Here is a 22,180-nt window from a genome sequence, read left to right as displayed (position 1 = left end):
GACAACTGAACTTTGAAACTTGACATTTTGCTGCTTCTCATTGGAATACACCCCTGAACTACTTTGAAGTTTGTTTTGAACCTCTGAAAGTTATTTACAGGACACGGGGAAAACCATAAATTAGGTTGACAGCTTTTGCATCCAGAAAGCTGATCTGGTTTGTTCTCTTTCTTCAAAAGGCAGCAACTGAAAATCCCCTTTGCAGCTCAGGAGTGTAACCTTCAGCCAGGCCAGGGAGAGGTTTCCCAAGGAGCTGAGGGGGCACCTGTTGGCCTCTGACTTGGTGGAGCCAGGAAACGCTCTTGCCTTGTTACTCCCACTGCTCAACTCCCCCTGCCCACACTTCTCCTCTGAGTAAATAACCACAACTTGCTAAAAACCTGAGCTTCCAAAACTAGCAGTTCCTGGGTGAGCTTTAGACTCTTAAAGCTTAAGGCAGTATTAAAGGGGTGCAATTAAAATAAAAAAGCTATATTTAATCGAATAATTAGATTATACGACTGATATGAAACATCCCCACGTATCATTATCTTTTTACAAACAGAGATTTAATTATTTTGATTATTTTTATTTCAACTCCAGGAGAGAAAGCTCTATTTTTACAAATTTGTCAAAGTTGCAGGAAATTCAAATAAAACTGTGTAAATTTCAGGGTTTACTTAACCAATTTGAACACTGAATTCAATTAATTTACTTTGTATCTATGTTTCATTGATAATAAAACAGATATTTGGAATTTTTTGTTTTGAAAGAAATTAAGATCAGATTTTGACTAGAACCATATTTCAGCTCAAAATTAGCATTTCAGCATTGAATATTAACATTAGAAATCCACACATGACTAAAACAAAGGGGCACAAACACTTCTGAATTTTCCTGCAGCCATCATTCAATGCAAGAAAGTAGATTGAAGCATGCAATTGACTTTTTTTTTTCCACCCAAAGAACAAAAAGAAACACATTTTGTCATTTCTTTGGTAATGCAGCTTTGACTATATTTTTTACATTATTAACTTAAGGCAAATAAGGCAGGTATTAGCCTTGCCTCTAGCTGTTGCCTGTGAGAATGTTTCAGTGTTTACATACAGGCTGGGGCTTTATCACAGGTCTGATGCAAGAAAGCTGAATTTTTTCTCTGGCCTCTGTGACCCCATTACGGTACTTTGTTAGTGTGCATTCTGTGAGCTCAGCCCCACTCCTACAGCATGACTATACGTTCAAACAATGGACTCAAAACAGGCTTGCAAAAAACAGCCTCAAACCAGCCTTGCAGGCTTGGGTTTACCTAAATAAATCACTTTTTTCATGTTTTCCTGCTTGATTTTCTAACTTTGGTTTGAGTAGTATTTTAAGAGCATTTAATAGCTCAGATAAACTGTTTACTGTTGCAAAACTTTAAAGAAACCAAAAACATTTCTAGAAGAAAAACTTGAATCTGAAATTTGTAGAAACAACTACTTAGTCTAAGATATGTTTGTGTGCCTCCAGTTGTATCAAGGACTGCTCAATTGAGATGTAAATTGAGCTTTAAAACAGGAATTAATTAGCATGAAACCAATGCTATATGTATGCACTTTAATTTTATCAGACTAAGGCTTCTATTTATTTTCACAGCTTTTGCCTTATGGGGTTGCAGGGCATTTTTGTTTTACAGGTCTCTCTTCCACTACTTAAATACTTTTCTTGGTACAACTTTTAGTTACTTCACCTTACTGTGGGAAATAACTAGACTCTACACAAAGTGTTTTAGAAATAATACAGCCAAGCTTCATTGACCATTTAGCTGTAGAAAACCATAACTTGGGGGGAAAAATATGGAGATTTCCTTCCATGAAAAGATTGTGCCAGCCATTTTATTATAGTGACAATACCTACCCAAACAGATCTCTTACAATCAAAGTTCCCCAGCATTTAATACCAAAACCATGTACAATATATTAAGGTAATCCATTGCAAAGGAAATAATTCTATGGTGTAGCTTTCATGAGAAACACAAAAGACTGAACCTAATTTATTTTAGACCAGATAAACAATTACTGAAATGACCTAACGAAATCATTCATATCTAAGCACTAATGTCTGCAGGAGGGGCCAACAATGCCACAAGCTCAGCCTTCAGTTTCACAGGTACTTTTAAATTGCCATATAATCCATAATTCACAGAACCAAGTATTCAGTCTTCTCAAGAAACCAACCGGAAACAAAAACATGACTATAATTAACATTAGGATGGTTTCTGATCTTGAGAAAAATAATACATAGCAAACGACAGAGCAGATATTGTAGTGGGAAAACACACTTTAAATACAAACATTCACGAACACATTCTTCAAAGGATATACATATTAATGGCCAATTTAAACAGCTCTTTTCATGAATGTTACATTGAAATTGGAATGCTTATTCCTGACAAAATTTGTAAAAGACCAAATGATTGCCTGAACTGGATCCAGCAACAGAACAAAGGTATTTTAAGTTATTAAAACAAATTAAAACAAAACAAAAAAAAGTAAGGTATGAAACTTCAGCAGCTGCCATATTAATTTTTTGCCTAAATACAACAAAATAACTAATTTGTATCAAAATTAAGATATTTTAAAATATTAAAAGCAAATTGTTGCAGAGTGTCTTCAAAGGCCAACACTACACTAGCGTTTTTTAGAGAAAGGGAGGGGATATATCCTTATTAAAAAATAATGGCTACTTGGAAGGAAATCTGGCCATCAAAATCTAACCAATACCAGGTATTAAAAAGCAAATTTAACATTCCTTCTCTATAATTTTGAGATATGGAAGGTCCTGGGGCTGAATTCACAACAGATCTACGAAAATGTTAGCTGAAAACACCGTTATCATACCAGTAAGGCAAGACAGATTCTGGAGAGGAGGGTCTCATTGTTCTCGCCAAAGGGATTTCATGCTTGGGTTGCTGCCCCATTTTACTCCCTTCCTTGATATTTTTTTCCTCTTGGCAAAAGATCTGCTTGATGAAAGGAGGAGCAAACAAGAAATATATTCTGATTTCTCTAAATTGTAAGAAAACAAAACCAGAACAAAACCCCATCTGAAACAAGTTAAAACACACTTCACTCGTGAGAAACACTTTTACTTCTTAAATAGCATCTTCATTTTCAGTTCTTCACTCCTTGTAAAAGCCACACAAAATATTCTTTAGCTAGAGGAAGCCATATTGGCAATTATTCCTGTCACTTGATCAAATAAAGTTCAGATTTTGTCTGGCTGTAATATATATGATATATTTATATTTTTTCTACTTGCTCCTTCCAACACAATTGCAAAGATCTCAGATTTCTGATATCGACCCGAAATATGGTTAAGCTCTCCTTTGAAAATCCCATTTTAAATCCAGCTGTGCCAAGTGAAGTGAACACTGATGAAAAGTTTATGTATTATATATAATATATATAAAGACTGATAATTATTTTCATGTAATCAAAATGTAGGTGATCAGATTTTTATTTTACAAGATCTGTTTGCAAAGATCTGTTTGAAAGATGAAAAAAAGATACATCGAGCATTCAGTACTTGAATAAAGAGATCCCTGGACGAAATGGGAAAAAAAATTACTTACTTTCAAATCAGCATGTAGAGATTCGTTCTAAGCCACAGTCACCACCTTTCACATACCGGACTACTTATTTAGAAATTGTTTGTATTATTTTACTGCGGTAACACTGTGATCACATTGCATTACAAAATCAAGAACTCCTGCAACTTTCCGGTCAGCAAAAGAGCACAGACAGCTAACCTCTTTGTAATTCTTTTTTTATTGGAAAGAAACTCGAACAGAGCTGGCTACATTGTTTTATCTCAAGCTCTAAAACTTCCGATGCATCGTGCGGTTTATTTGTTTCATTCCACGCCGCCACCGCCGCGCTCTCCGTCGCCGATTCATCGAGTTTTGTAGCATTTTACGATCACAGTTTCCAAGCCGGAGCGGAGCGGGACGGACCCCGGTGCTCCCGCAGGCGCTGCGCGGAGCCCCGGCCGGCCCCGGCGGCCGCCCCGCTGTCGGGGGAGCCGAGCCGAGCCGAGCCGCTCGCAGCCCCGCAGCGGAACCGGCCGCCGGCACCGAGCCGCGGCCGCCTCCAGGAGCCGCCCGGGCGGGCTGGCGGAGCGCGCCTGGGGAAGGGAGGCGGGAGCCCGGGAGCGGAGCTGCACGCCCGGGAGCGCGGATCGCTGCGGCGGCGAGGGGCCGCTCCCGCACTCCGCGCCGCTCCCGGAGCGAGCATCCCGCGGCTCCCGGAGCGAGCATCCCGCGGCGCCGGCCGCGCTCCCCGTGCCCGTGCGAAGCCGCGCGCCGCCGCTCCTTTGTTCGCCGGCCCTCCCGGCGCGGCGGCGGCGGCGGGGCGGCCCTCGGAACCGGCACCTCTGCGGCGTGGCACCCACTTACCGCCTTACAAAGCCGCGGCCGCCGCCGGGAGGGAAGGAGGGCGGGAGCGGGCTGGCTCTCCCGTCCCCTCCCGGCCCTGCCCTGCCCCGGCCGGTGGCGCCGCGCCCCCCGCCCGTCTCGTCTGCTCCGCTCCGCTCCGCGCTCCCCTCCCCGCCCCCGCCACCCCCGCCGCCGCTTTCGCGCCACGCGCCCCGGGGGCCGGCGCGGGAGCCAATGGGCGGGCGCGCCGCGGCGGCGGGCGGCGCTGGTAGGCGCAGGGCGCAGCCAATGGCAGGCGGCGCCGCCGCGCCGCTTTACTACGAGCGGCTATGGCCGCCCGCGGGGGCTGCGCGCCCTGGGGATGGCGGCGAGGCGAGGGCGGGCAGGGGGCCGGACGGGCGGACGGGCGGACGGGCGGGCGGACAGACGGACGGACGGACGGACGGATGGATGGATGGATGCATGGAGGAGGCAGGGGGCACGGCCGGGCCGGGCCAGGCCGGGGGCCGGGCGGGTCAGCGCGGTTGTCCGGTCCCGTCCCGTCGGCGCGGGTGTCCGCCCCGCGAGGACCGGCGGCTCCGCGCCCGCGCCGCCGTGGCGGAGGCAGGGGCGCGGCGCCCCGCCGTCGTGGCGGCGGCCGCCCGGAGCCCGCGGGGATCTCCGCCGCCGCCGCGCCGCCCGCCCAGCCCCGCTGCCCATCGCGCCCCGGCCCACGCGGGAGCGTTCCGCGGGCGGCCGCAGTCCAAAAAATCCCCACGAAACCAAAACCCAGCCCAGCCCAAAAAAAGAAATTTGATGGGAAATATTTGGGCTGCGGGCGGTCCGACGTGCTACCCACCCACCGTGCGCCGAGCCCCGCGGAGCGGGGGGGGTCGGGCCTCGGGAGGGGCAGAGAGGGAGCGCCCTGCCCGCCCCCGGCCGTGCGAGAGGGGGGACGGACACGGCGGCGGCCCGCGGATTCTCGCCCGGAGGTGGGGAGAAGCACATGGTTGAGTTTTAATTCTAAACGGCAGAATGTCGTAAAAGCCCTTGCTAATTAAAGATTGGCTGTGCTTCCTTGTGTGCAATATTTATGTAAGTATTTCAACTTCTTCTTGGCTTCTGTGGTCAATAAACACAAACAAATGAAATACAGAAAAAATTTTAATTTTTTTAATAATGCCTTTTCTTACAGAAGTAAATAATAAAATACATTAAGATGCGGGAATGCTCTGTTGTGTGCTCACGCATTTGATTTGTGACTGCCAAAATAAAATACATCTCAAATTTTAAAGCTATGTTCTCAATAACGTTAACATTTGGGGTGCCCAACTGGTCTGAACTATATTCATCTGTGCAGGGAAGTGGAGATTTGTCAGGCAACATGAACCAATTTTTGTTGTTGAATTGCCTTTTTTGGCATTCAAGATTTGGAATTACTCTTGAAACCACTAACCAGCCCACACTTCTTAACAAACAAAGCTATACATTATTTAGATTTACAGAAAATATTTCAGCTTATTAGCAAGAGGTTTTCAGAATATTAAAAAAAAAAGAGGGGGGATTGCTAATAAGTAAGGGGATTTTTTTCCCCCCAACCATCTGATTACAAAGCGGTTTATGGTGTTGTTGGACAACTGATGCATAGTGTTATCATGAACATTCAATCTTCATTTCTTAAAGAAATCTTTTAACTAAACAGATTTTCAGATCAGAATATTAGAAGAAATATATGCACCCTGTTTAGCAATTTAAGAGGAAATATCAGATAATGCTATACACCAACCATGTAGAAATGAGCACATGCAGCCTGCCTTATAGATGCAGTACAAATCAAATTTATAAAGAATGCAATTAATCTGCAGGAACAGTGACTAATTCCTTTCACAAGTTTAACTAAGAATTCAGCAGTTTGGAGGGGGCTGTTTTTAACTTAGATAAGCAATTATTTATTTTAAGCAGACTATAGAGAGTGGGGTTATGAAATACAAATTCATTTAGGAAAGAATTCTACATGCAACATCAAAAAGTCATAAACAGGTTAAATCCCTAGGAAAAAAAAATTCTCTCTATCCCCAAGATAATTATTTGCTAATTTCCTACAAAATGGAAGTTGTGATTAAATTCTGATTAGTGAAACACAAAACACTCGATTTCCTCAATCACAACCTGACAATTAAAAGTTCATTAAAATAATCCTGAGATTAAACAATGGGTCGAAATTACAAATATTAGGGTTTTGGTCAACCAACCGCTTGGATGCGCACAACAAAAGGGCCGTGTTTCCAACTTACTGCAGCATTCCCCCAGCCCCTGACGGTTTCACAATGGTCTGGGGCTCCAGCCTCATGGTGAGCCATGGCTCCTTGCATCATCATACCACCACAAGAGAAACCTTCAGCGGCTGACTCACCCCCGAGCGCTGGGTACCACCGCCACCATCGCCGAGCTGCGGCGGCCGCAGCGTGCGTAACAAAAGCCTGACCCCTGCGCGGCTTCCAAGGAGATTTAAACCACCCCTCTTTAATTGTGTACTTATTAGAAGTTAGGCACAAAGCTAGGGAGCGTTCCTCTTTACCAGAGATTTCCAGACATGCTAGAGGACATGTGGAAATCCAGTCACTGCTCACTAATAAAAGTATTTAACCATTTTCCATGGATATACCTATTAAAACGTACCACAAGAAGCCTACCACGGAATAAATGAAACCTTCGGCTAAAGTGCGTTGAATTATTAAACAAAACCTACTAGATCGCTATATTAAACACAGTGCTGGCTTTCATTTCCGTATCCTTTCTTCATCTTCAGGCAACGTTTTGTTTGCACTGGAAAGGCTCCACACCCCCAAACCCCTCCCCCACAAGCCCACCATTGTATCTGTACGAATGTGGAGAATTATGAATGGTTCCTTAGACCGGGCAGGGGGAGGGGGGAGGAAAAGAGGGGGGGTCGCCAAATCCCTTTGTGTGCCGTTACCAGCCGAGGGCAACGGTGCCTTCGCGTTTCCCCCCACGCCGTCCACCATCGCCCAGATGGGAAGGGAGCGCGGCCCCCCCGCCCCTCCCCGGGCCGGGCAGCTCCCTCGCCCCAGGACTCTCTTCTTCATCATCCCCCAACTCTCCTCCACCCCTTTGTCTTTTTTTTTTTTTCCTTTCCCCTCTCCCCCTCTTTCTCCTTTCCGTAAGGCTCAGCAGCGCAAGGGGCACTGCGAGTAATGCGGGATTATTACCATATGGGGCTCCTCCGGGGCTGGAGGGACCCCCCGCCCCCGCCCGCAGCCCCCCAGCACGCAGCCGCGCTGCGCGGGAGCGGATCCCGCTCTCTCGCCGGCCGCCTCCCCCCGCCACCGCACCCCCTCTTTTTCCTCTCCCTTTCCCTCCTCCCCCCAGCCCATACTGCCGGGGAGCGGGATCGCCCAGGCACGACCCCGATGAATAATCCCCACCGCCTGGCACGGCGGGGGAGGAGCGGGCCGGGGGGCGGGCATTGCGGTGCCTTTTCCCCTCCCTCGCCGGGATCACACCCCGCTCACACGGGGGGAGGTGCGGCCGCCCAGCCGTTTTTGGGCGGAGGGGGCGCGCAGAGCGCACTCCCCCGCGGAAGGGCAGAGGCGGCGCAGACCGGAGCCCACCCAACTCCGGTTTCCATTTCCCCCGCCCTCCGGCCCTCTCTAAACTTGTCCTGTCCTGTCCAGCCTCCCCCCACCCCTCTCCCCGTCCTTCACCCCAGCCATCCTCCTCCTCCTCCGTGAGTGTGTGAGCGCCCCATCCACTCGCTAATTGAAGAGCTGGGATTCCTCACGTGAGAAGTTGATTTGTAGTTTGAACACGTGGCTCATTCAAAAAGCCGGAATATTCAAGTAATTTTTTTTCTCTCTCTCCGTCCTTCCCTCCCCCCTCCCCTTCTCTCTCTCTCTCTTTTTTTTTTTTTTTTTTTTTTTTTTTTAATACGGAGAGGCGGCGCCTGCATGCACGTAGTGTGACATTTTCATAGTCCGCCTGCTGCTGCCAAAGGGGCTTGGGGGCAAGACAAAAAAAGTAGTTTTTTTTTTCCCCTCCCCTCCTCCTTTTCCTCTTCTCAGCCCGCCATCCTCGGCCCCGGCGCTGGGTGTTTCCCCCGTGCCCCCCATGCGCCCGGGTAGCACGGCAGGCACTTAGGGCTCCCGTTTGGCCACGCTTTTTTTTTTTTTTCTTTTTTTTTCCTTTTTTTTTTTTTTTTTTTTTTTTTTACCCCTCGAGAGAGAGAGGGAGGGACACAAGCTGCAGATCTGATTTTTTTTTTTCCCTCTCCCTGTCTCTCTCTCTCGCTCTCTCCTTCCTCCATCGCATTTTGTTTTATTTCCCCCTTCCTCCCCACCTCCTCTCGCAAGACGAGGGTTGCAGCCCGCGGTGCGCGCCTCCCCGAGCCGCCAGGAAGATGAACAAGCTCTACATCGGCAACCTCGGCGAGAACGTCAGCCCTCTCGACCTGGAAAGTCTCTTTAAGGACTCCAAGATACCCTTCTCGGGCCAGTTCCTGGTGAAGACGGGGTACGCCTTCGTGGACTGCCCCGACGAGAGCTGGGCCATGAAGGCCATCGAGGCACTTTCAGGTGAGCGGCCCCTTCCACCGCCCCCGCCCTCTCCCCGCAGCCCCGACGGCTCCCGCCTCTCGAGCTCTTCCGCGGCCGCGGAGCGGCTGCAGCGGCGGCCTGGGCCGCGCCGCTGCTCCGGGGGGTGCTGAGGGGGGCCGGGGGGGTTCCAGTTCCCTCCGCCCTCAGGTAAGGTGGGAACTATTTTTCCCGAGCGCGGCCGGAGCCGCCCGGCCTTCCCGTGGAGCCTTTGCGCGGGGCTTACGCGGCGGCGGCCCCCCGGGAGTGGCCGGGGAGGGGCGGGAGCCTGGGCCCAGGGACCCGCGGCGCGGCGGTTCCCATGTTTTTCCAAGCCCCACGGCCAGCCCTGCCCGCCCGGGGGCCCTCGCTGCATTGAGGGGGGCGGTGAGTGCAGTGAGGCGGAGGCGGGCTGCGGGCGCGGAGCCCTGCGCGGGGCAGCGCCGCACACACCCCCCGGGCACAGCTGGACTCCCCCGCAGCCCCGCGCTGGGGCCGCCTCCCCCCGGAGCGGGCTGAGGCTCCTTTCGGCTCGGCTTAGGCCGCGGGGCTGGGGGCGAGCCGCCGAATTGCTCCAAACTTGGGAGGGGGCAGCCCCGCCGCCCCCCCGCCCCGCGCTGCTCTGCTGTTTATTTCGGTTTCTCTTTGCTGCTCTCACGCACCCATCACCGCCTCCAGCAGCGCCGGTTCCCGGCCCGACATCCTGTTTTTGTGTGCTTAAAAAAAAAAATAAATTATTTTCGCGTGAAGCGGCTTTGCGGAGGTCTGCCGAGAGAGGCTGCCTCGGAGGAGATGGGCTCAGGTCTGCTGGGAGAGGCGGCTTCGGCGGCGACGGGCTCGGGCTGCGCTCCGCGCCTCCCTCCCCGCCCGCTTCCGCGCACAAAATCGCCCGAAGTTGGCGGCGCGGGGGGCGGCGGAGCCCCCGCTCCCGTCCCCAGACGGGGCCGAGCCCAGCTCCCGCACACGACGCTTCGCTTCGCGGGCTGCTCGCCGCGGCAGCGCGGGGCGGGGAAGGGGCCCCGGCGAGGGCAGCGCGGCTCCCCCGCGGCAGCGGCCCCGGGCGCCGGCACTGCTGCCTTGCCGCGCTCCGCCGCCGCTGCCCGGGCTGCCGATGAATGGGCTAACGTGTTGCGCTCCCGTTTCCTGCTTCGCACCCCTGCGAGCCCGCTCCTGGAGACGGCGACGCACAGCCGCGCTCGAATATTTTCCCCTTTCTGTTTATCTCGGCAGGTAAAGTGGAGCTGCATGGGAAACTCATAGAAGTTGAACATTCGGTCCCGAAAAGACAAAGGTAATTTATTTTTATCCACACTCCCCCCAGCCCCCCCCTCCCCTCCCCGCACCGCCCCTTGCCCTTAGTTATCCAGTGAGAAGCAATTTGAAAAATGCTTAGGTTTGTGTTTCTCTTCCCTGTAGATAAATGGACCGCTTTCTTAAACCCACAGGCGTGCACTCAGTGCAGTCCGAGAGGTTTTCTAGAATCACCCCATGTATTTATAATGTAGTGTCTTGGCCAGGCAGCAGTGTTACTATTTAATTTATTTTTTTAAAAAAACACCTTTCTATGGGAGAAGCAAATTATTGTGGTCTGGTGGCAAATGATCGTGTAGATTTTTAAAATTTAAAGTTCTGCGAGAGGAGTTAAAATCTGTGTGCTAGCAGGAAATGAAATGTGGTGTTGTGCACTGTATAACGGGCAAGCACGTGAGCTCTGCTTCAGCAACAAAAAGCACCTTGTAAATATACTGGTGGTTATATTTTTTTGATCCTGCCATGTTGGAATCTGCAGCATTTTGCAGGCACATAGTAGAAGTCTCATCTGTATTTGAGAGGATTTTATCATCGCTATTTTGAGCTAGTCTATAGAAGCAGCAGGAGAAGGACTCCTTCCCAGTAAGGACAGGATTTATGCATCCTTAATTTCTAAACATAAGTTTAATTTTTGCAAGGCAGTAATTTTGTTGGGCCTCATGTAAAGAAGCAATATTTGGAATAAAGCAGTAGTATTTTTATGCTGCCTATAGCAATTCAGCCTGCTTCTTTCACAAATATTTATATGATAGAAAACCTGGCATGCACTAGAGAGTAAAAAAAAAAAAATAGATCAAACTTTCCACGTGCTTGTTCCTGCACTCCATTATTCAATCTGGGAAGTATGTCTGTCTGTGAAACTTTATTACGAGGGACTTCTACTATTTCAGGATTATTTTTAAAATTGCAGCCTTTTTAAGGTAGTTGATTGGAGAAGATGGTTTATCTGTCTCGATAGGCACTGTATCATGGTATTTTGAGAATTAGAAGTTTGATCATCTGTTTAGTGTTAGAAGAAAGCTTCACTTTGAGAAAGTATGGAGGTTTTTTGCTCTAGTTAAGGGAAGGGGGAACCCTTCTCTGGACAAATTCATTGCATGTGACTCTTTATGGTTGTATTTATTTGATACTTTTCACTGAAAATTATTAAGGTGTATGTGCTTTTTCTCCTTTAATGTGCAATGCATATAGTATTGAATTACAGTAGCCTGTAATAGATTTTGGATAGAAAAATACTGTTGTAGATGGAATATGCTTTTAGATTTGAGAAGAAAATTCCATGGGACATCTAAAAATTGATGATTTCTTAGTAGTCTAATAAATTTACTGTTATGCTTGTTAATCTTAAGCTTGCACAAAGAACATTCTATTTATGCTTTTGAAAATAAATTCATTACAGTCATAGAACGGTAAATATAAAATCACTGGTGCTTCCCCAACTTTTTTTTTTGTTGTTTTTAAATCATTGTTTAATGTGTTTAAAAGTATTTTTCAGTTCTTTCAGCTGCCAGCTGAAATGGTGTAAAAGTCCATTCTTTGTATTGGGTACCGTGTCCTATTTGTGAATTAGCAATTATCAGAAACATTTATCTGTCTGTAACTTGTTGAAAAGAATTCTGCACTGAGCTTCAAGCACTTTTCTAGGCATGTGTTGCCTGCATATAGGCACATTGAAAAAATTGCAGAGGCAATTGTACCAGCATACCCACATTGCTTCACCCAAAGCCCTTATTTGTTAAAACACTGTTTCACCGTGCATTATCTTGTTGGAATGCATTAGATATAGTTCAGATTTATACTACTGTTTAACAGAAAATTAAATTGTATTTCTCATGACTGTACTTCCTTCCCCTTTGTTTCTGCTCCCCCTCTCCCCAAATCTAATATAGGGAGCCACTTAAAATTCATTGAGTGGCTTCCATATGCAATAGTGACTCTCTTGTTCCTTTTGTAAATGTCCAATTTTTTTTTTTGGGTGGGGGGAGGGAGAGGAGGGTGTCAAGAAGTTGGACTTTTTTTCCCTTGTTTTTCTAAACATTGCTTACTGGGTGCATATTTGGAGTTGTTAGTTACATGTAAAAGTGCAGTTTTCAAATGTTGAGTATTGTTGGTGAAAGTGGTTAAGGTGGTTTCAAAGTAGCTTATTTGAAGTCCTTGTATCTTTTTGCAGCAGGGAAAGGTGCGGGAGCAGCTGGGGTGTGGTGGGGGCGTCGCTGGCCAGGCCCACCCGGTGTGTTTGCGGGAAGGGAAGCGCTTTCCAAAGGGCCCTGTGCTCTCCAGCGGGCTGCAGAGACATGGCTGGAGAAGTGACGCCATTTAAAAAAAAAAAAACTAACGTGCATGCGTCAAGTCTGTCTTTCAGCGTGAGAGTACAATTCATAGTTTGGTCAAATGACTGCTTCATAAGAGCAAAAGTTGTTTTGTAGTGCAACAAAATTATTCAATACATTGTATTGGCCTCTGCTGCTTTGAGGCAGCCTCATGGAGACTCCTAGCTCCCCTCCTTGCAGCCTCCTTAAACACGATTGTTATGGGGGTTTCTGTTGTTTTATTTTTTAAATTTATTTAACCAGGGTGTGTAGATTATCACTCACAAAAGTGGTTTGTGGGTATCTTTCTCCAGGGACAGCTGAGGTGCACAGGAGGAAAGGGTAAGGGTTTGGTAATCCATATCCTTGTCACATAAAGGAAGGTCAAGAGGTGGTGTCAGCTAGGGCTGCCATAAAGTTGAGCTGAATCTGGAAGACATGGAGTGTGCCTGGCTTGCTATTCAGGGCGAAATTCTTGGGCCCAGTAGTCACTGCATTCCAGCCTTTGCTGGATCTTCTGATTTGAAGTGGGCACACCCAGGTTTGCAAAATTGCCTTCCTACCTGCTGTGGAAGGAAGCAAGGAGAGAGCCTGTGTGTGGCTTTCCTCCCCCCACCACTTCCCTGGAAGTATTTAAAAAACAGACCAGGAGATATGCTGTGGTTGAAAAAAAGAGCCCTGGTCAAGGTTTTCTAGATGGAAGGGTGGGGAATTACTCTGGGGGAGGTGCAAAGCATTTAATAAGCTCAGGAGTAGATTCCTGACTTACTATTGAAATCTCGAGGGAATGCCGAAGGAATGCAGCATTTCTGCATTCAGACCCCTCGGTGTGGAAGAAGGCTATTGCAATATTTAAGGGTTTAGGTCACTTTATGCAGAAGTTAGAGGAGGCATTGTAATGGTTTTGACTGCGAGGGAAGGCAGGGCACCGTTAGTCACATCCACGCTCAGCTGAGCTTTCTCCCGAGGAAGCGGCGGGAGGGTGGTGGCTGCCCATGGCCTACGTGGAACTTATGGAGCGGGGCTTTGGGCACGGCCTCGGCGCGGCCCAGGAGCAGCTGGCATCTCACAAGGCGATGTAGGCTGCAATCTGATTATTCAAATGGCCCTGATGTCACTTGTGCGTAATGAGGGGGGAGGGCAGCGCCGGCTCTGGGCACCTGGGGGTGTGCTTGGCGCAGCCTCCCGGCCTGCCTTCCGTGCCCAGGTGGGCTTCCCACCCACACCTGCCCGCTCTGCCTGCTCCTGGGGCCCTCAGGTACCTCAAGGGCTCACGAACACCTCACTTCTGCTAATCATGATGTGCTTTTTCAGTTGGAAGGTGGAATTTTTTTTCCCCCACCTCGAGGGCTCATTGTTGAGAAAATAAATTCCTTGTGTCTCTTCTGGGGGGTTTGTTTGGGAAGGGAGCAGGAGAAGTGGGTAACAGAGCTGCACCCTACAGGTTATGCTGCTTCTTGGGGGGAGCAATGGCCTGCCAGCTGGGCTTCACCTCTGATGCTGAGGTGTCCAAAGGCTGATTTGAGGAAAACAGGCCCCAAGTCCTCCTTGCAACCACCTGTGTTCCAGGAGTGACCATTAGATGGGAACTGGGTTGTGTTGCTAATTTTCAGTATAATGAGGGTTTGTGTCCCATGTGCACAAGAAGGTGGGAAATGGTTTTGTGAAGCTAAAGTATTCATGGAGTCTGCCATGGTCATAGTTATTAAAAAAATAAATTAGTGGCATTGATTTTTAGTTTTCCTTCTGTAAATATCAAGAAGGTAGAGATATGCTAAAGGAAGACATGTTAGAAAATACACCTTTGCTGTATCTGCTCTCTTTTCTGTGCACAAACTTACTGGTTTTGAGAGTGCAGGGCCAAAACTTCACATAGTGACTTAGAGTTTTTATTCTGTTTCCACATTTGTTTTTGCAGATGTGAACAGATTTTTTTTTGTTTTAATCTTTGAAATTTTACAACTAGAGTGGAAACACCAGTTGTGACTATTCCTATACAGACAATGAGTTGTTATGAAAAAACTAGATAATCTTCACCAACTGTGTTAACTGTTACATTGTGGGAAATTTAATTTTTTTAGTTCCTCATGCTGTTTGATCATTAATTAAGAAAAAATCCCTTCTTGCTGCAGTTTTTAAAAATCAGCTGGAACACATGAAACACAGCTGTAAATGTGTGTCCTGAAAGGTTGGTCCTGTTCCTGTTTTGCTAACTTCCCTTTACAGAAGGTACCCTGAGAAATATACTTGTAGTGGACTTTAAATTGTGCATAGATATGGTAAATTTTAAAGGAGTGGAATAAAAAATAACATTTTGGAAGTGTAATTCAAGGGTAGTAAAAATATGATCAGGAAATGTTTAAGATTTTTTTTATTATTTCTCCCTTTTTTTTCCCTTCAAGCATGGGGTAATAACATTTTCCACATTTTTGAGACCTTGAAGGTGGCATTTTTATAAAATGGGGCTGTGTTCATTTCAGTCACTCTTTTAAGTGCAGAGCAGAGGACTCTACAGTGCTGGAGTCCTTTCATGGCTTCTGGCTAGCTACTGGGTGGACTTCAAATGCTTAGTTTTGACCTGAAAATTTTTCAATGGTCTAAGATTTACCTACCTAACAGAAACGGTGATGCTTCCCATAATGCCTGTGAGAGAGGGACCCAGGCAGAATTAAAACACACTTAATACTTAGCCATGGACAGGACTAGTCCTTCAGGGAACCTCATAAAAAAGATTCTTCACTCCTTAAACCTGTTCCTCTCCTTAGGGTCATTTTATCTTTTAGTGTTTTATTGTCCTGTGATTTTGGTAAAAAATGCATAGTGGCATGGACCACAGCTAAAGTGGCATGGGCCACTCTTTCTTCTGTTGAGCTCATGAACCCAGTGAGATAGGCACAAGACAACATTGATGTAGGACCTTTTTTTTTGTCATTAAGGAGTAAAATTTATTATTGGCATTTGGTTATTCAGAATCAGTAAATGGATAGAGAACACCTGCAAAAATGGAATGCTCTAAAATCTAAGTATGGGTGAAAACTTCTTGCTTTGTATTTAGAGGGGGATGGATTAGAAAGTTTGAATAGGTTTGATCCATTTAGCAATATCAAGGTGCTTTACATGGTTCTAGAGTGTTTCAAGACCATTTTATTTTAATGCACTTTTATTTTCATATGTAAAATGTCTATCTCCACATGAGTCCATTCTTCCTCTCTAATCATGGGGAATATAGAACTATGTGAAGTTATATGCTAATTACTGTTGAAAGCAAAGATAAAACCATAACTTTCCCTTATTTGGTCTAGAATCATGATGGAATCAAATACTTGAGCATTATTTTATAGTTTTAGTCTCAGGCTTCCATACTTTTTCTTTTATTTTTTTTTCCTGGGCATGTCAAATGTAGGCACTTGAATTCCTTTTCACCCTGCATCTTTGCTGGATGAGTGTTACCTCTGCTGTCCAAATGAGGAAAATATCTTGGATGTGCCATCCAAAAATCTCCCTGTGTGTCTGTGTTGGGGGTGTGCTGGGGAGAGCAATAGCCCAGTGCTTTCTGGGGCTACCCAGCCTCTCTGGGCACGTCTGTCCATCTGGTTACTTCAGTGATGGTTGTTCCTTGTCATCAACGGGAAGGTGTGATTTGGCTTTGAAAAATTTCTGTGTGATGTGGGAGCAAGAGCTCCCGTGTTTTTGTGGTAAGTATCAAAAAATTGTAATTTTGTACTATCTCCTGGTTTTGCTTCTTTCCAGATCTGCAATATTGGTTTGTGAGTGTGTCTTCAAAGACAGATGTATTTAACACAGAAAGAAATCTCGATATATGTAGTGGAATACTTAGCAAATGAAGTGCATATTAATCAATATTAATTGACCCTAGTAAACCTTAAAATACTGTATGTGTAAAGGCAGTAAAAGAGTGGTGCCAAAAAAGGTGGTTTTCCAATATTTTTTTCTGCCAGTGGATTGAAATTTCAAAATGAAAAATTGCAATATTAATTGTTATTTTGCTGACTCGTATCACTGTGACAGCTGGCACAAGGGGAACCTATAGTATAAAATGTCTCCTGTTCAGCACAGCCCCAGCAGCCATGTGCTTCCCCCATAGCCTGCCTCTTCATGGTGCAGGGAAATCAGCATCTGCTCAAACTGTCCTTCTGCAGGCCTGAATGAATGGAAAACCGCCACTCACATGCAAAATGAGGTGCTCTGTGCTTTTAATTAAGTCAAAATTCGGATACGATCACAAATAATGAGTCAAAGGAGGGATCTGAGTCTTCTTGGGTATGGGGCTAAGTACAGAAATGAAAACTACCTTGAAATAGAAGATCTTCAGCTGGGAAGGGCTTTACTCCATTTTAAATTTTTTGGTGTCTTGATTATCTTGTGGCTGTAGCCTCTGCATTATTTCTCACCAATCAGTGGTTTCTAAGAGAATGTGTATGTATATGTGTGCCTCTCGTGTGTGTGTGTGTGTATATATAGCCACACATGCATTTTAAAAGATTCTATTACCATAAAATAATTTGCAGTTTAAGAAGGGACCAGCTAAAAATATCTAGAGAATTTATAAAAATAGTAAGGTTGGGAGTTTTTTTTGGTTTTCTTTTTTTTTTTTTCCTAGTACCAATACCCTTGAACACAACTGGAGCTGAATGTTCACTTTTGAAAGATTAACTTTCATGCTCAGCTGAACTTTAGGAATGTTATTTTAAAATATGTAGTCTACACCATGTGTCTAATGCATTTTTCCTCTTTGAAAGTAGAAGTGTTTTATTGTTTTGGTAAATTGTTTTCTAATTTTTAAATGTTAAATGTACATGTTCTATGTGTTTTCCCTCAAAAATGGAGCTCACTTTACCTTAATGGAGCATTAAAAATTGTAGAGCAGAAATCAGAATTCCCAATAAAGGGAATTCTAGTGTGTGTGTGAGCAGAAATTTCTGTTGGAAAAAATAATAAGCTTAAGTTATTAGTTGGATTTGCAGTTACTTATTTTCCTGAAATTTCATATTAAAGAGCAGTCAGAGATGGAGTAAAAACCTTGTTGGGCTTGGATTTGGAATTATTCATTAAACATCTAGCATGCATTGATCAAGGCTGGGTTCTAATTTTCCAGGAACAATCAGGGCAGGGCTGGGGCAGTCCCTGCCTCGAGTGAGTTGTGCTGTGCAGGTGCTCCACACAACTTTTATCCCAGATCCTGCTCCTGCACTCTCTGCCCCCCTCCCCTGCCATCAGAGGGAATCCTGAGCCCCCAGTGTGCATCAGGGAGACTCCTGGGAAACAGAGGTGACAAAATGTCTCTAGCTTTGATTGGGAAAATGCATATATCTAGCAAAGGCAAAAGACACCAGTTGTTTGTTTGGGTTTTCTTAAAAAAAAAACCCAAACAAAACAGTAGTTTTAAAGCAGTTACAGAACTGATAATCCAGAAATTTAATTTTGGTGATAGAGTGGATTATTTGGTTTATAAGCATTGGGGAAATTCTGTGCTATGGTGGCTTCCTGGTTATCATGGAAGAATAGTTCAATTTTTCCTCCTACATCTAAAATAAAAATTTCAAAGAAGAGTCTCTTTAGGACGAAACATACTTTATGGGATACTTGAGGGATTTAGGTAGTGGTTTAATCTACGACAATAGATTATATTTATAATGTAAATATTATCCTTTTTTAATATTAGTTCTGATATACCTGCTTTAAATGATTTTCTGGTGAAAGTTTGGTGGCAAACTTATGCAGGTAATGGCTAGGGAAAAAAATTGTCTATCTTGGACTATTGCAACTAACTTAGAAGTAATTTTTCAAATGACTTTGCTAACTGTGCACCAGCTTGCACAGGCTCCCCTCACCATTGAGCTGCTACTTTGTTAGAGTCATGTACTTCTGTGCTGTGGAGAGCACAGGGGTCTTTCCTACCAAGGCAAGAGGATTCCTGAGTGAAGCACATCTTTCTTCATGGCAAACCATTGCTCTGGTGCACAGAGGGAGCTGTTCACCAGGGCCAGGCCAGAGGGATTGGATGCTGAGAGTCTCTCGATCTCAGTGGGTGCTGGGGCTGATCAGCAGCAGGAGCTCTCACACGGTGAGGTTTGTGTTAACAGGAGCTTGATTACTTAAACAAGTTCTAGGTGGTGGTGGGCAGCAGCCTAGCTTGGTGCTCTGCTAACCCAAAGTGTTAAAAACTGCCATTGCTGGTCAGGAGGCACTACTGCTGACCTGAGAGAAGAGCTGCAGTATCTCAGTACTTGTTTGATACCAGGCTGTATGAATTTTCTACATGCACAGAAACTTTTAACATAGGATGAGAAATAATTGAGAAATGGACAGCTCTTACTGTTGGTTTTTTTTTTTCCAAAATACTGTGTAGTCATTACTAAATTTCTTTTCAGAGTTTAATTCTGAGTTTAATTCTGGAACTCAGTAGGAGTGGTGTAAAATTTTTCTTGTCCTGCTAATACTAGTTCATTTGAAGATCCATCAGAATGCTTATTCTGCTAAAATACTTTAAAAAAAAAAATCCACCCCCTAAAGCAACCAAACACACCACATTGTTGTAATTGTCAGAAAGTAGAGAATATTTTTTATTAAATACTAAGATTTTTTTTCCTCATTGATGGTTTGAGTCTTAATAGCAAATGGTGAGTTCCTGTTCTATTTGATGCCTTGCTCAGGGCAGCTGCTTATTGTATTTATTTAGAATGTATTATACACCTCTATTCAGAAATTTTCTTTTTTTTTCCTGTCATGCTCTTGAGAGAGGATTTTTATAAATCATGTGATTTCTACCCATTCTTTTGCATTGGCTAGTCTTAAACAAGAAGTGATTGTTGACATGTAAATATGTCCCAAATTCTGCATTTAACATAGTATGATAAGCTTTAGATAAAAGTGGTGTACACACCCTGTGTGCAACTGGGCTTTGTGACAGTTGTTCAGTTGAACTCAAAGCACGAGCAGAATTGTGCTTAACCTATTTATAGTTGAAGCTACCAATTTTTTCTTGGAAGTAGTCTTGGGAAAACAGTTTGAGGACTTGTCATTAACTGAAGTCTTGAAATTATAAGGATTGCTCTACCTTTGTGTTTGACTAGCTTCGCTAGAATCACAGAATTTCATTCAGTGGCCGCGGTTGGGTTTTGCCTGCCTCTGTGGCAAATAATGAGCTTATGCATATTGCTTTTCTTCCTGGCCCTTGGGCTCACGTCACCTGATCCACAGAGTTCACCCAGAATGACTGTTGCTGGTTTTGCACACGCTAAGCTCAGCATCTTAACGTGAAACTGAGACTTCTGTTCGGATCCAGCGCCGCACGCGTGGTTGTTTCAGCCTCCCGCTGTACGGCAGGGCTGTGTTCTGTGTTTTGTGCTGGAACGCTTCAAAAAATGGTTTTTCAAATCAAAGTTGAAGTTGAGGTTAACTTTTTAAGCTAGATTTCCACTGCTGGTGGAAATCGCATGTGATTTTTGTATTCCAGAAAGCCTCTCTTTGACATAGTTCTCCCTTGTGTCACCAGATGTATCATTTTGGGTGGTACCTTTGGATAAAAAGGGCAGTAAAAGGAAAAAAAAGGGCAAAGCATGGAAAAGTCTGTCCAAAACTCAAAACTTAACCATGTTTCACCACGATGAAAGCCTACAAATTCCAAATGGCATTAGAGCAGTGATAGTTTTCTGGAGGTGGCTGTGGTGTGTCACTTATCTGTTGAGACCCGGGCGAGATAAGGAGAGGATTTTCTGGTTTGGGGGGGCTGAGGAGGTGCCCTGATCTCTTTTCCCTCTAACATTCATCTCTGTGAACTTCTCTTGCTCTCTGTGTGTAATGTGTATGTGCCTGTGAAGTATTAAAGCATGTCTTTGAGGTTTGGGGGAGGCAGTGATTGCTTTGTTTTGGGGCTTTTGGTGTTCTGGTTGTTACTGGTAGTTTTGTCTCATTGCATAGTCCAGCTCTAGGCATGAAGCTGGTGCCAGCATCATTTGAAATAAGCTGAATTTTTTTGGGTATAATGGTGGGAAGTAAAGAAGATGCTCAAGCAGTAGTGTTAGCAAAAAGTGGTCGGTAACCCCCAAAGAACAGTGACTTATATCTGTGGTTAAATACTTTCAACACCACAATCTTCCTTAAGCTTTTTTTTTTTTTTTTTTGCTATTTTTACTTTCTCCAGGTCTTTAAAAAAATGTTCTTAAATCCTCAGTTGCTGGGTATATCTATACCCAGGTGGAAAGGCTGAATTTAGAAGCTTTGAGAGACGTATTTAAACTATGCTAAACTGTGCTCTCAGGTAAAAGCAACTCAATCTGTTTGTGGGGGCAAGTACCACCTAATTTGGGTATCTCTGTTTATGAATCAGTGCCATGTGATTGTAAAAATAAGATAATTACTATCTTGTGTGATAATAAGCTTGAACATCTGTATACAAACTAAAGTCAAACTAATTATCTGCTAAATAATTTATTAAATGTGGTCACAATTATCGTCTTAGTTCGTATGAACTTTGCTCATAATATTAATTTAAATACCCAGCAAAATGCCGTGTCTTTGAAAACTGCAGCTTACTAAATGCAAATAATCTTAACGCTAATGATGATTAACTTCTAAATTATACTTATGATTTAACAGGTTAGCTGTAGCATGATATAAGCCTTTTCTCTTCTTTAAGAGCAACTAATCAAAAATTACAATTTTGCTTAGTTTAATGTGAAGTGAGTTAAAACAATGTCAATGTTAAATGCTATGTAACTAGTGTACTTTCCAGTGCAGAAGTGTAAACTCTATTTTTTGTTCTCTGGTCATGGCAGTGTATTCAAATCTACAATGACTGTGAAAAAGTCAGTGCTGTCTGTGAAATTCATCCTCAAAACCTGATGCTATATCCTGTTTTCTGTGAAAAAGAAATTAAAAAAAAAAGAAATTATTTACAAGGTGATAGTATTATCCTATAATTGCTCTATATACCACTACCTAAAGTCAGGGTCGATTTTTTTTTTTTTTAATAGCATTACTAATGTAGAGGAAATGGTTTTATATTAATTGTAAAGGTTGCTAAAGAAAATACACTCACACCTTTTATATACAAACAATTTTTCAGAATAACTTCCCTTTGAAAGAAATTGTAGAATTGAAATGTTGCATAATTTAAAGTCAGTGAACAATTGAATTTTAGTTGTTGACTTTTCCAGTTGAACAGAATGAAATGATACTCTACGGCTTTAATCAAGCCCTGGTATGAAAGCTCAGAGATTGCTTTCATATATTATACTATGTAAGCCTGTGTGCACTAATCAAAGCTGCTATGACAAAAGCACAGAAGATTGTTTTGGTAACTCTTAAAAATGAAGTTTAATGCAAGATTTAATTAACAGCATTTCTATTAAGTCAATATAAAAATATAAAATATTGCAAAGGACTGTTTACACACAATCTGTGGTGCTTTAACTGCGGCAGTACAAATTATTTACTGTGCATGAGAATTTACTAATATAGATAAACTTACCCTGACCAAACCTATTGCTCAAAAAAAAAAAAAAAAAAGAAAAATTTCCATGGTTATTACTGCATAAATTCACTTCTTAAAATATGTCAGCTAGAGAGCTATTTTT

The 22,180-nt window shown here is 44.5% G+C and overlaps 1 protein-coding gene across 1 annotated transcript in view; it reads left to right on the top strand.

Moving 5' to 3' along the window:
• Window positions 1–8,789: 8,789 nt before the first annotated feature.
• IGF2BP3 (insulin like growth factor 2 mRNA binding protein 3) overlaps window positions 8,790–22,180 on the top strand; it is a 112,087-nt gene continuing 98,696 nt past the window's right edge. The window contains exons 1-2 of the mRNA XM_054273472.1: window positions 8,790–8,964; window positions 10,192–10,252. Of these exons, the coding sequence (XP_054129447.1) occupies window positions 8,790–8,964; window positions 10,192–10,252 (236 nt within the window). The remainder of the gene's footprint in view (window positions 8,965–10,191; window positions 10,253–22,180) is intronic.

The sequence above is a fragment of the Melozone crissalis genome, unplaced genomic scaffold (assembly GCF_028551555.1).
Source record: "Melozone crissalis strain CALT ecotype California unplaced genomic scaffold, PUWL_Pcris_2 ptg000016l_1, whole genome shotgun sequence".
In the NCBI taxonomy this organism is placed as follows: domain Eukaryota; kingdom Metazoa; phylum Chordata; class Aves; order Passeriformes; family Passerellidae; genus Melozone; species Melozone crissalis.
The sequence above is the reverse complement of the archived record's forward strand: the minus strand, read 5'-3'. Positions and strand labels throughout refer to the sequence as shown.